At 45.5% G+C, this 10,777-nt stretch overlaps 2 protein-coding genes across 4 annotated transcripts in view; both read left to right on the forward strand.

Annotated features, from left to right (window-relative positions):
• Positions 1-5,997, forward strand: part of LOC116377408 (GON-4-like protein) — a 7,018-nt gene extending 1,021 nt beyond the window's left edge. The window contains exons 2-11 of one of the 3 annotated variants that reach the window (XM_031839045.1): positions 261-632; positions 720-794; positions 995-1,045; positions 1,149-1,193; positions 2,570-2,677; positions 2,778-2,879; positions 3,253-3,393; positions 3,490-3,718; positions 4,119-4,220; positions 4,311-5,997. In XM_031839045.1, the coding sequence (XP_031694905.1) occupies positions 261-632; positions 720-794; positions 995-1,045; positions 1,149-1,193; positions 2,570-2,677; positions 2,778-2,879; positions 3,253-3,393; positions 3,490-3,718; positions 4,119-4,220; positions 4,311-4,360 (1,275 nt within the window). In that variant the 3' untranslated portion in view covers positions 4,361-5,997. Of the gene's footprint in view, positions 1-260; positions 633-719; positions 795-994; positions 1,046-1,148; positions 1,194-2,569; positions 2,678-2,777; positions 2,880-3,252; positions 3,394-3,489; positions 3,719-4,118 lie in introns of all 3 variants that reach the window. The other 2 variants (XM_031839043.1, XM_031839044.1) reach the window with 2 other exon arrangements.
• Positions 5,998-8,530: 2,533 nt separating this feature from the next.
• Positions 8,531-10,749, forward strand: decr1 (2,4-dienoyl CoA reductase 1, mitochondrial). Its single transcript, XM_031839046.1, has 5 exons — positions 8,531-8,677; positions 9,185-9,375; positions 10,082-10,139; positions 10,409-10,495; positions 10,568-10,749. The coding sequence occupies exons 1-5, from the start codon at positions 8,549-8,551 to the stop codon at positions 10,718-10,720; spliced, it is 618 nt and encodes a 205-aa protein (XP_031694906.1). The 5' UTR covers positions 8,531-8,548; the 3' UTR covers positions 10,721-10,749.
• Positions 10,750-10,777: the final 28 nt, after the last annotated feature.

Raw genomic sequence — 10,777 nt, forward strand, 5'->3', positions numbered from 1 at the left:
ATAGTACTTTATACTGTACTACATCTCAGAGGTACATATAGTACTTTATACTGTACTACATCTCAGAGGTATACAGTATATAGTACTTTTTACTGTACTATATCTCAGAGGTACGTATTGTATTTTATACTGTACTACATCTCAGAGGTACATATAGTACTTTTTACTGTACTACATCTCAGAGGTATATATAGTACTTTTTACTGTACTACATCTCAGAGGTACATGTAGTACTTGTATTGATGGGTTGTGTCTTCCAGCAGATGGAGAGGAGGCGTTCAGCCCAAGAGGACATTTGTCCGCTGCAGTCTAAATCTTTGAGGACGGACGGAGAGACCGTTGTCTTCAAACTAGACAGGAAGTCTCCGATGTCTCGAACAGGAAGTTCCAGACAGGACAGACAGGAAGAGGAGAGAACACCTGTCTCAGGTGACACAGAAGTAGTAAACTGTGACATCACACTGACAAGCGAACACGTGGGATCCTGTTTGAATAAAGTTTGGTTGAATCCACCCGTCGACGCGGTCACCAGCGAGGCCAGTGAGGACGAACTGGGACGACTGGACATCGACCTGGACAGGAAGTCCAAACAACACAACCTGACATCCAGGAACGTGCGCGCCATCCTGCACGTGAGTGACACACACACACACATATATACACACACACACACGCACACGTTGTGTGTGACATGTCACATGTTGTGTGTCCCCTGTCAGGAGGTGATAACCCATGAGCGTGTGGTGGCCATGATGAAAGCTGCCATCAGAGACACTCAGAACCTGCCGATGTTTGTAAGTGTCCATGTTGTCTTTGTCCTGCAGCTCTGTTCACTACCCGTTCAGGTACTCTGTTCACTACCCGTTCAGGTACTCTGTTCACTACCCGTTCAGGTACTCTGTTCACTACCTGTTCAGGTACTCTGTTCACTACGCGTTCAGGTACTCTGTTCACTACGCGTTCTCTATAAACTGTGTTTTCTTTCTTCCATCAGGAGCCAAAAATGACTCGATCCAGACTGAAACAGGCCGTTCAGCAGGGACAGGTGAACTCAATCTCCCACAATCCTCTCTGATACTTTCAACTTTCAAACCAAGTCTGTTTAATCTGGTTGTCCTTTATCTGTCTGTCCGTCTGTCTGCTTACAGCCACTGAACTGGAGTCTGTCAGCATTGCACGCAGCCACGGTCAAGGTCTGTCAGTTCAACTCAAATAAACTTTATTGGCATTAATGTTCAGGTTACATTACTGCCAAAGATAAAATACATATTATTAAGTAATAACTTATTTTGTTGTGTCTGTCTGTCTCTCTGACTGTCTGTCTCTCTGACTGCCTGTCCCTCTGACTGTCTGTCCCTCTGTCTCTCTGACTGTCTGTCTCTCTGACTGTCTGTCTCTCTGACTGTCTGTCTCTCTGACTGTCTGTCTCTCTGTCTCTCTGACTGTCTGTCCCTCTGTCTCTCTGACTGTCTGTCTCTCTGTCTCTCTGACTGTCTGTCTCTCTGACTGTCTGTCTCTCTGACTGTCTGTCTCACTGACTGCCTGTCTCTCTGACTGTCTGACTGTCTGTCTCTCTGACTGCCTGACTGTCTGTCTCTCTGACTGTCTGTCTCTCTGACTGTCTGTCTCTCTGACTGTCTGTCTCTCTGACTGTCTGACTGTCTGTCTCTCTGACTGTCTGACTGTCTGTCTCTCTGACTGTCTGTCTCTCTGACTGTCTGACTGCCTGTCTCTCTGACTGTCTGTCTCTCTGACTGTCTGTCTCTCTGTCTCTCTGACTGTCTGTCTCTCTGTCTCTCTGACTGTCTGTCTCTCTGTCTCTCTGACTGCCTGTCTCTCTGACTGCCTGTCTCTCTGACTGTCTGTCTCTCTGACTGCCTGTCCCTCTGACTGTCTGTCTCTCTGTCTCTCTGACTGTCTGTCTCTCTGACTGCCTGTCCCTCTGACTGTCTGTCCCTCTGTCTCTCTGACTGTCTGTCTCTCTGACTGTCTGTCTCTCTGTCTCTCTGACTGTCTGTCTCTCTGACTGACTGTCTGTCTCTCTGACTGCCTGTCCCTCTGACTGTCTGTCTCTCTGTCTCTCTGACTGTCTGTCTCTCTGACTGCCTGTCCCTCTGACTGTCTGTCCCTCTGTCTCTCTGACTGTCTGTCTCTCTGACTGTCTGACTGTCTGTCTCTCTGACTGTCTGTCTCTCTGACTGCCTGTCCCTCTGTCTCTCTGACTGTCTGTCTCTCTGACTGCCTGTCCCTCTGTCTCTCTGACTGTCTGTCTCTCTGTCTCTCTGACTGTCTGTCTCTCTGACTGTCTGTCTCTCTGTCTCTCTGACTGCCTGTCTCTCTGACTCTCTGACTGCCTGTCTCTCTGTCTCTCTGACTGTCTGTCTCTCTGACTGTCTGACTGTCTGTCTCTCTGACTGTCTGTCTCTCTGACTGCCTGTCCCTCTGTCTCTCTGACTGTCTGTCTCTCTGACTGCCTGTCCCTCTGTCTCTCTGACTGTCTGTCTCTCTGACTGCCTGTCCCTCTGTCTCTCTGACTGTCTGTCTCTCTGACTGTCTGTCTCTCCTGCAGCCTCCTCAGTTTGTTGACATTGATCTTGAGGAGGATGAAGACTCATCAGATGAAGAGTATTGTCCCGATGAGGAGGAGGAGGAGGAGGAGGAAGACATGGCAGAAGAGGTGGGTCATTCTTTGACCTTTAGTGTCTGTTTTACATTCAGACTGTTCAGATTAAGTAGTGTGTGTGTGTGTGTGTGTGTGTGTGTGCGTGTGTGTGTAGACCTTCTTCAGTGATGCAGACAGCTTGGCTTCACCTCTCAAAAAGCATCAGGGCTCTCAACCCAAACTTCTGGCAGATCAGAGGACTAATGAACCCCGACAGGTAACCGACCTTCTACAGGTACCCTGACCTCCTACAGGTAACTGACCCCTGACCTCCTGCAGGTACCCCGAACCTCCTACAGGTACCCGACCCCTGACCTCCTACAGGTACCCTGAGCAAAGACCTCCTACAGGTACCCGACCCCTGACCTCCTACAGGTACCCGACCCCTGACCTCCTACAGGTACCCTGAGCCCTGACCTCCTGCAGGTACCCCGACCTCTGACCTCCTACAGGTAACTGGCCCCTGACCTCCTATAGGGACCCCTGACCTCCTACAGGTAACTGACCCCTGCTGCAGGTACCCCGACCCCTGACCTCCTACAGGTACCCTGACCCCCTGTGGGAACCCTGACCTCTGACCTGTTTTATAGAGATCTCCAGAACGCCTGAGGGAACAGTTGATGACCTCTGCTCCTCATCACTTCCTCACTGCTCCGGAGTCTTCCTTCCTGGAGAGACTGAATGCTGTGGAAGAGGAGCTTGACTGCAGCCCTGCATACACCTATAACCAGGTAACCCAACCACCCCCCACTCCCCAGCATCCGCCCACCTCTATGCACCCGTCTGTCTGATTGACTACCTGTCTCTCTCTACTGTCTGTCTCTCAGCCTCTGGACAGAAAAGCTGATGATGATGGTAGTCATGAAGGCTCCAGCTGTTTGGCGTACCGTACACGCTCCAAACTTCGTCTGGTTAACGTTCCTCTGGGTCAGCTGGAGGCGGCGCTTCTGGCCCCGGACATCACTGCTGACATGTACGGTCACAGTACCGCCCAGCGGGAGGAGGACCGTCATTGGACGAAGTGGCTGCAGGGCCTCATGGCCCCCGACAGTGAAGGTCAGATGTAAATACATTCCGGTCTAAGTGTAAAAAGTGTAAGCATTGAGTTTGATTCACAGTGCAGCACTGAGGCTTCAGTACACTCTCAGGTTTAATTATGAATCAGGATTTATCCCTTCACATGTGTCTCTGAACTGTTAATACTGTTATTTATATGATCTTCCAGCTGTGGTGGTATCCATAGTGTGCTCGTTGTTCGTCTGTCAGCCGGAGACAGTTTCTGATACTGGAACTAAAAGAAGTTCCCAGTTACAGCTTTGACAACAAGACATCGGAGACAGTCTTTGTTGTTTAGATGCAGACAGCTGATTTTTCAATTCAATTTATTTTATTTTTGTTTAGCCCAAAATCACAAATTTGCCTCAGAAGGCTTTATTGAATCTGCTTGTTTTCTCAGAGGAAGCTGATGACGATGACGATCCAGAGTACAACTTCCTGGATGACCAAGATGAACCTGATCTGGAGGACTACAGAACAGACCGTGCAGTCCAGATCACCAGTATGTATTGTAGACTGGGTCTAGGGTCCACAGACCCTGTGTGTGTTTTGTTTTGTCCTCCCCTCTGTGTTAACACTTCTTCTTTTTCAGAGAAGGAAGTGAATGAGCTGCTGGAGGAGCTCTTTGATACAGTGAGTTGATTTTTACCAGCTTGTGTTTCTAATGATTTCTACTAATGATTCATGGTGGTGAATCGAGACTTTGTGATGAGTCGGCATCTAAGAACAAGTCAGGACTTAGTTAAGAGTCGGGATCTGAGAACAAGTCGGGACTTAGTTAAGAGTCGGGATCTAAGAACAAGTCGGGACTTAGTTAAGAGTCGGGATCTAAGAACAAGTCCGGACTTAGTTAAGAGTCGGGATCTGAGAACAAGTCCGGACTTAGTTAAGAGTCGGGACTTTGGGACGTGTCGGGGCCTCGTGATGTTTCGTGACTGAAGGACTGAAGAGAAGTTTCAGAACAACGTTTAAGTGAAAGAGAGAAGCTGAAAATTTCTCCTGTTTCTCTGCTAGTTCTTTTTACACTTGGTGGTGTTTTTCAGTATTGATTCAAACGTCATTGTCACACAATTGTTAGGGTTTATAATTATTTATAAACAAGTCTTTTTCATGTTTCCTCTCAAACACAGAAACTGTTTCCTTCAAATATCTGTTACATTTCTCCTGCTTAGTTTAAACTCAAACAAGGAGTCTGGTTTTAGTTCAACAAGGCCGTTTACTGTGACACTGACGTCAGTTATATGTACAGCTCCAGGAGGAGGAGGAGGTGGCAGCTGAGGAGGAGGAGGAGGAGGAGGAGGAGGAGGAGCAGGAGGAGGATGTGGCAGCTGAGGAGGAGGAGGAGCAGGAGGAGGATGTGGCAGCTGAGGAGGAGGTGCCATCACAGACTGGACCCAAATTCAACATCCCCCAGGCTTTACGGTAAGAGTCCTGATGCATGATGGGAGGTCATACAACTACACAAACACATCATCACAGTTCTGTTGATATCTGGTTTTGCTGGTCTGATCTGGTCTGGTCTGGTCTGGTCTGCTGAACCAGCATTCATCATCATGACGGTTTCTGGCTAATTAAAAAGTAGCTTACATCAGCAGCCTGGACCGACGGCGTCACAGCACTAAATCCAGCTTGTGTTGCGTTAATAAAAATCAATATGACAACATGATTAGTATGATATTAAATTTGTTTATAAACTTAATAGACTTAGACTTCTTATTTAGTGTTTATTGGCTTCGAGGTGCATTACTGCCACCAAGTGGACTGGAGTCTCAGGGTCTTTCTCAAACCAGACCCTCCCTACTATGTGACGGACTGAACTCTCATAGCTGCATGAAACTTCCCTCTCTCTGGTGGAAACAGGAAGTGTCATAATGTTTCATGTGAAGAAGGAACTGTTAAACATAGGACTAACAGTAAGCTACACAAGTAACAGGAAGGTGGTAGATTCACCATCAAATAGGCCTCGTTATGGAGAATTTGCTTTGGTGCATAAACAAGAAACAGAGATATAGAACAGAAACAAAGTACTATGATAATATAAAATATATATAAAAAATATATTGCATACAATAGGCTCGTTCAACATAAGCCAGGCGTGCGCAGTTTCGATCACCGGCGATCGGTGCACACTGCATGCTGGGTAGATTTGCGTCCGACTTGCTCTGACGTCATGAAAACGTGCGTAACGTTGATCTCACATGAGCGAGGCGGCCGCAGATTTTAGAGCCAGGTGCTGCAGTTGCTCTCCACTGACTGCGTGACCCCAGGGCATGATGGGAAACTTCTGGCTGTCTTCGGATCAAAGAGCTGATTGGCTCTTAGATTTTCTTTAGTGGAAAAGGTGGGCGACCGTGGCTCACTGGGTTAAGAGGGTTGGCAGGTGACCACAAGGTCGGCTGTTTGAGCCTTGGCCTTTGACGTGTCGCCTGTCAAAGACAGCCCACTGCTCCCCATATATAGGGATGGTCAAATGCAGAGACAAATGTATCCTTAATTAACAGGATAAATATAGTATAAACAAATGTAAATCTTAATTTTCTGTCTAATTGTAATACTTAACGCTAGATTGTTGGCTATTAGTCTCATTTTGTGCAATAACAATAATAATATATAAGGTTATTTATTTAGCATCTGTAAATAAAGATATTTATTGAGAGAGCCTACATCCTACTTGATGTCAACATGTTTTCAGTCAGAGCACTGAATGTGTCCATCGATTAATGATTGTGAAGCATCACAACACGTATTAAAAGAAAAGTACAATTATCACTGACGGAAACTTGCAGCGCTGCTTTTCCTCCGTGTGGAGCCTGTTTATGTAGCTGTGATGTTTGAACTGTTGGTTCAGTTTTTAAATTTCTTAAATTTACGGTTGTATGATTTAGAAATGACGCTATCTTCACATATATTTATTTATAGAAATGTTTAAATAAATATGACATCCAAGAACTAAAATATGCCCAATCTTATATCCTCAATTATAATAATAACATAGTTAAATATATGAAAAGACATCCAAACTTAAACACCAGCAATTTAGTGTTAAGTGTCTTGCTCAAGGACACATCGACATGCTCCTAGCGGAGCCGGGGATCGAACCGCCGCTCCTCTGATTGAAGACTCTGACTGAACAGTTCCCTCTGTTATTAGAAAGCATAATAATGGAAAGTGTACATGTTGTGGAGAAGAAGAAACTGTGGACCATGTTTCATTGTCCTGTCAGAGAAGTTTTGAAAAAAGGTCTAAGAGAGATTGGAGAGAAAAGCTTTAGTGACAAATGTTGGAAACGTTTTCTGGAATATTTAGAGTCAACAACACTAATGAATAGAATTTGAGAAAGAAATGTATTATTATTTATTTTTTCTATTTATATATATTTATATATATATATATATTTATTTATTTACACACATATGTGTGTGTATATACAGTATGTATATGTATTTATTTTCGTGTGGTTGTCGTATTAGAGTTCTTAGTCCACACTCCAGATTAGTGGGAGGCGGTAATGCACCCGAAAGCTGTTTGCCAACCGCCAAACAAAGCAAAAGAAGAAGAAGAAGCAGAAGCAGGCGGCTAAAACGGTCCGACTTGAACGCAGTTTTTTGTCAACGCCCCTTTCTACGTCCGCCTGCTCTCGTCTGCTTTCCAGGCGAGGCGCAGTTCAACTCGAACGAGCCTAATGCTGAGACCAAACCTACGCCCTTAGAGTGTGTGTGTGTGTGTGTGTGTGTGTCTCACCTCAGCGTATTGCTGCTTCAGAGGTCCAGACAGACGCAGGACGCAGCAAACATTAGAGCCTAAACTACAGAAGAAGAAGAAACGTGAGTTACTGCAGTAAAACAGAGTATTGCAGTAAAACAAAGAGTATTGCAGTAAAACACAGAGTATTGCAGTACAACACAGAGTATTGCAGTACAACACAGAGTATTGCAGTACAACACAGAGTATTGCTGTAAAACACAGTATTGCAGTAAAACAAAGAGTATTGCAGTAAAACACAGAGTATTGCAGTACAACACAGAGTATTGCTGTAAAACAGTTTCTTCAGTTTGTCAAAAACATAATTAATCATGTTTTCCATCAGCCTCGTTGATCAATAATAAACCGGTTTACCGGTTGTGGATCAGGTCCGTGACGTAATCTTTTCCGGACTTCCGTTTCCCGCTGAAGACCAGAACCAGTCTGGGTCCAGAGACCCGGTCCTCCATCAGTGATCAGGTATCTGTTGCTGATCGATCAGCTGCTGGTTCCTCTCGAGCTGCTCCGTGTTCAGACGGTCGGACCACACCGCTCCGTTACCGTAACTGTCAGAGCAAACAGGAAGTACTTCAAAATAAAAGTACCGTCCGCCTGATCTTTAGAACTACCGGAGAGTTCATCCGGTTAGTAATCGATATGGGGCTGATCAGATAGTGATCACGTCACGTCGGAAGTTTGTTTGTGGAGAAAATCTGAAAAATATACAGGAGAGTTTTTCTTAAGTGACGTCATTTTAGACACATTACGGTAACACGTGATCGTCGTCACGTTCTAGACTGAACCATTGGTCTCAGGAGAGAGGGACAATGTGGAGATTATTAATTATTTTTGATAATTTGATCAAATGTTTCCTGTTTATACAACTAAATATGATATGATTTCTTAAAATATTCTATAATACTATAGTATATAATATAATATGTAATAATACAATCTTGGGACTACACATTTAAATACAATTATTATAATTGTTATTATTGTGATAAACAATCTATTTCTGTCTCTTTTATTACTTCTGAATATTTCTATTGTTTTTATTTCTGTGTACAGCTGTGAACTGTGTTTCTAATGAGAAGTTACCCGGAAGTACCCCCCTCTTCTCCTCCGTGTTGGTCTGGTCCGGTCCATAACAACATGGCCGCCTCTATGTTCAGGAGAGCTGAACTTCTCCGGTCCGTCAGGACTTCAGTTCACTCGGTGAGAAACATTTTAATACTGTAATTATTAATATAATAATATGAAGATAAAGTGTTTACAGGTGTGGACTGGGACGTCAGAGAGAAGATGAAAAAACAACATAAACAATTATAAAATCAATAATCATCAAAAATCGGAGTTTTACAGTAAAGATGACGTCATATAATATTAATTAAACGCGGTTTAAATGAAACATTTGAACACATGAACTTTTCTAGAGTTTGACCTTTCACCCAGTTACTTGTGCCTCCGCGAACAGCACTGCAGCTCAGAGTGGGTGGGGGGGGGGCTGCTGCTGCTGCTCTGATCGGTCACTTTATCAAATATGTTTTTATTTGATAGAAAAAAAAAAAAGATCAGTAGGAGTCTAGGTTCATCAGTAGAACCAGATTAAAGAACCCGGTTCACCAGAAGGAACCGGTTCATCAGTAGAACCAGGTCCACGTTGTTTTGTCTCTGCTCTGATTGGTCACTTTATTAAATGGCGGATCTCTGTTCTGGTTTCAGTCATGGCTCCATGGTTCGGCTGCTCCTCCTCTTCCTCAGGCGAAGTTCTTCCCGCCGGTTGAAGGCGTCATGCTGCCGACAGGAAGCTTCAAGGACCGCGTGGCGTTTATCACGGGGGGGGGGACGGGTCTGGGCCGAGCTATGACCACGACTCTGTCTCAGCTGGGAGCTCAGTGTGTCATCGCCAGCAGGTCAGAGGTTGTTATGAATCACTGTTAGCTACGTAGCTACACAGCTATGCAACTACACCGCTATGCAACTACACGGCTACACAGCTACAAAATTACACGGCTACACGGCTACACAGCTACACGGCTACACCTCTACATGGCTACACGGCTACACAACTACACGGCTACACAACTACACGGCTACACAACTACACGGCTACACGGCTACACAACTACACGGCTACAAAATTACACGGCTACACAGCTACACGGCTACACCTCTACACGGCTACACAACTACACAACTATGCAACTACACCGCTACGCAGCTACACAACTATGCTGCTACACGGCTACGCAGCTACACGTCTACACAGCTACTGCAGTCTGCTGATCAACCAGCAGGGGGCACCAAAACACAGACGTAGACTGAATGGAAGAGTGATGCCTGACCCCTGGCTAAGCCCCGCCCCCTGCCACGTTACCATGGAGACCACTGTCACTAATGACACCCCATAATTAAACAGAGTGAGCAGCAGACAGAAGAGTCAACGTATTTATTCAAAAGATAAAAGTGAAACCGGCACATCAGCTGACATGAAGGAATAACACAATCATTAAACACATTCAGTTAGCCTTCAGTCGCTAACGTAGCATAGCTAGTGTAGCATAGCAATGCTAACGCCAGGTAATGCTGTGCTAACGTTCTCTTGTGTTTGTGGTTCAGGAAGTTGGACGTCCTGCAGAAAACAGCCGAGGAGATCAGCAGCCAGACTGGAAACAAGGTAGCCAACCAGAACCTGATCCCTCACCGGATAGTCAGTCCAGATTCAGTCTGCAGCGCCTCTTGTTCAAACCTTCAGTCACTTCTTGATCAGAACTAACTTCATGAACAGGAACAACTTGTAGATCAATAGGCTTTTGATTGTGATTTATAAAGGGGACATTGAACTGATCTGGTCTGAACTGTTCTGGTCTGAACTGTTCTGGTCTGAACTGTTCTGAACTGATCTGGTCTGAACTGGTCTGAACTGATGCCCCCTCTCTCTCTCAGGTCCATGTGGTTCAGCTTGATGTCAGAGATCCTGAGGCGGTCTCTCGTTGTGTGGACCAGGTGGAGTCTCTGACGGGACTTCCTGATGTAGGAACACACACACACACGTTTGTTTTTCTGTACTCGTGAGGACCCTCGTTGACCTACTTATTGGTTCAGGTGATCATCAACAATGCAGCAGGAAACTTCGTCTGTCCGTCAGAACGTCTGTCTCCAAACGCCTGGAAGAGCATCACGGACATCGTACTGAACGGGACCGCCTTCGTTACCCTGGAGCTGGGAAAGAGACTGATCCAGAGTCAGAGAGGTTAGAGACTGATCTAGAGTCAGAGAGGTTAGAGACTGATCCAGAGAGGTTAGAGACTGATC

The sequence above is a fragment of the Anarrhichthys ocellatus genome, unplaced genomic scaffold, assembly GCF_004355925.1.
Source record: "Anarrhichthys ocellatus isolate YVR2014 unplaced genomic scaffold, GSC_Weel_1.0 scaffold1215, whole genome shotgun sequence".
In the NCBI taxonomy this organism is placed as follows: Eukaryota; Metazoa; Chordata; class Actinopteri; order Perciformes; family Anarhichadidae; genus Anarrhichthys; species Anarrhichthys ocellatus.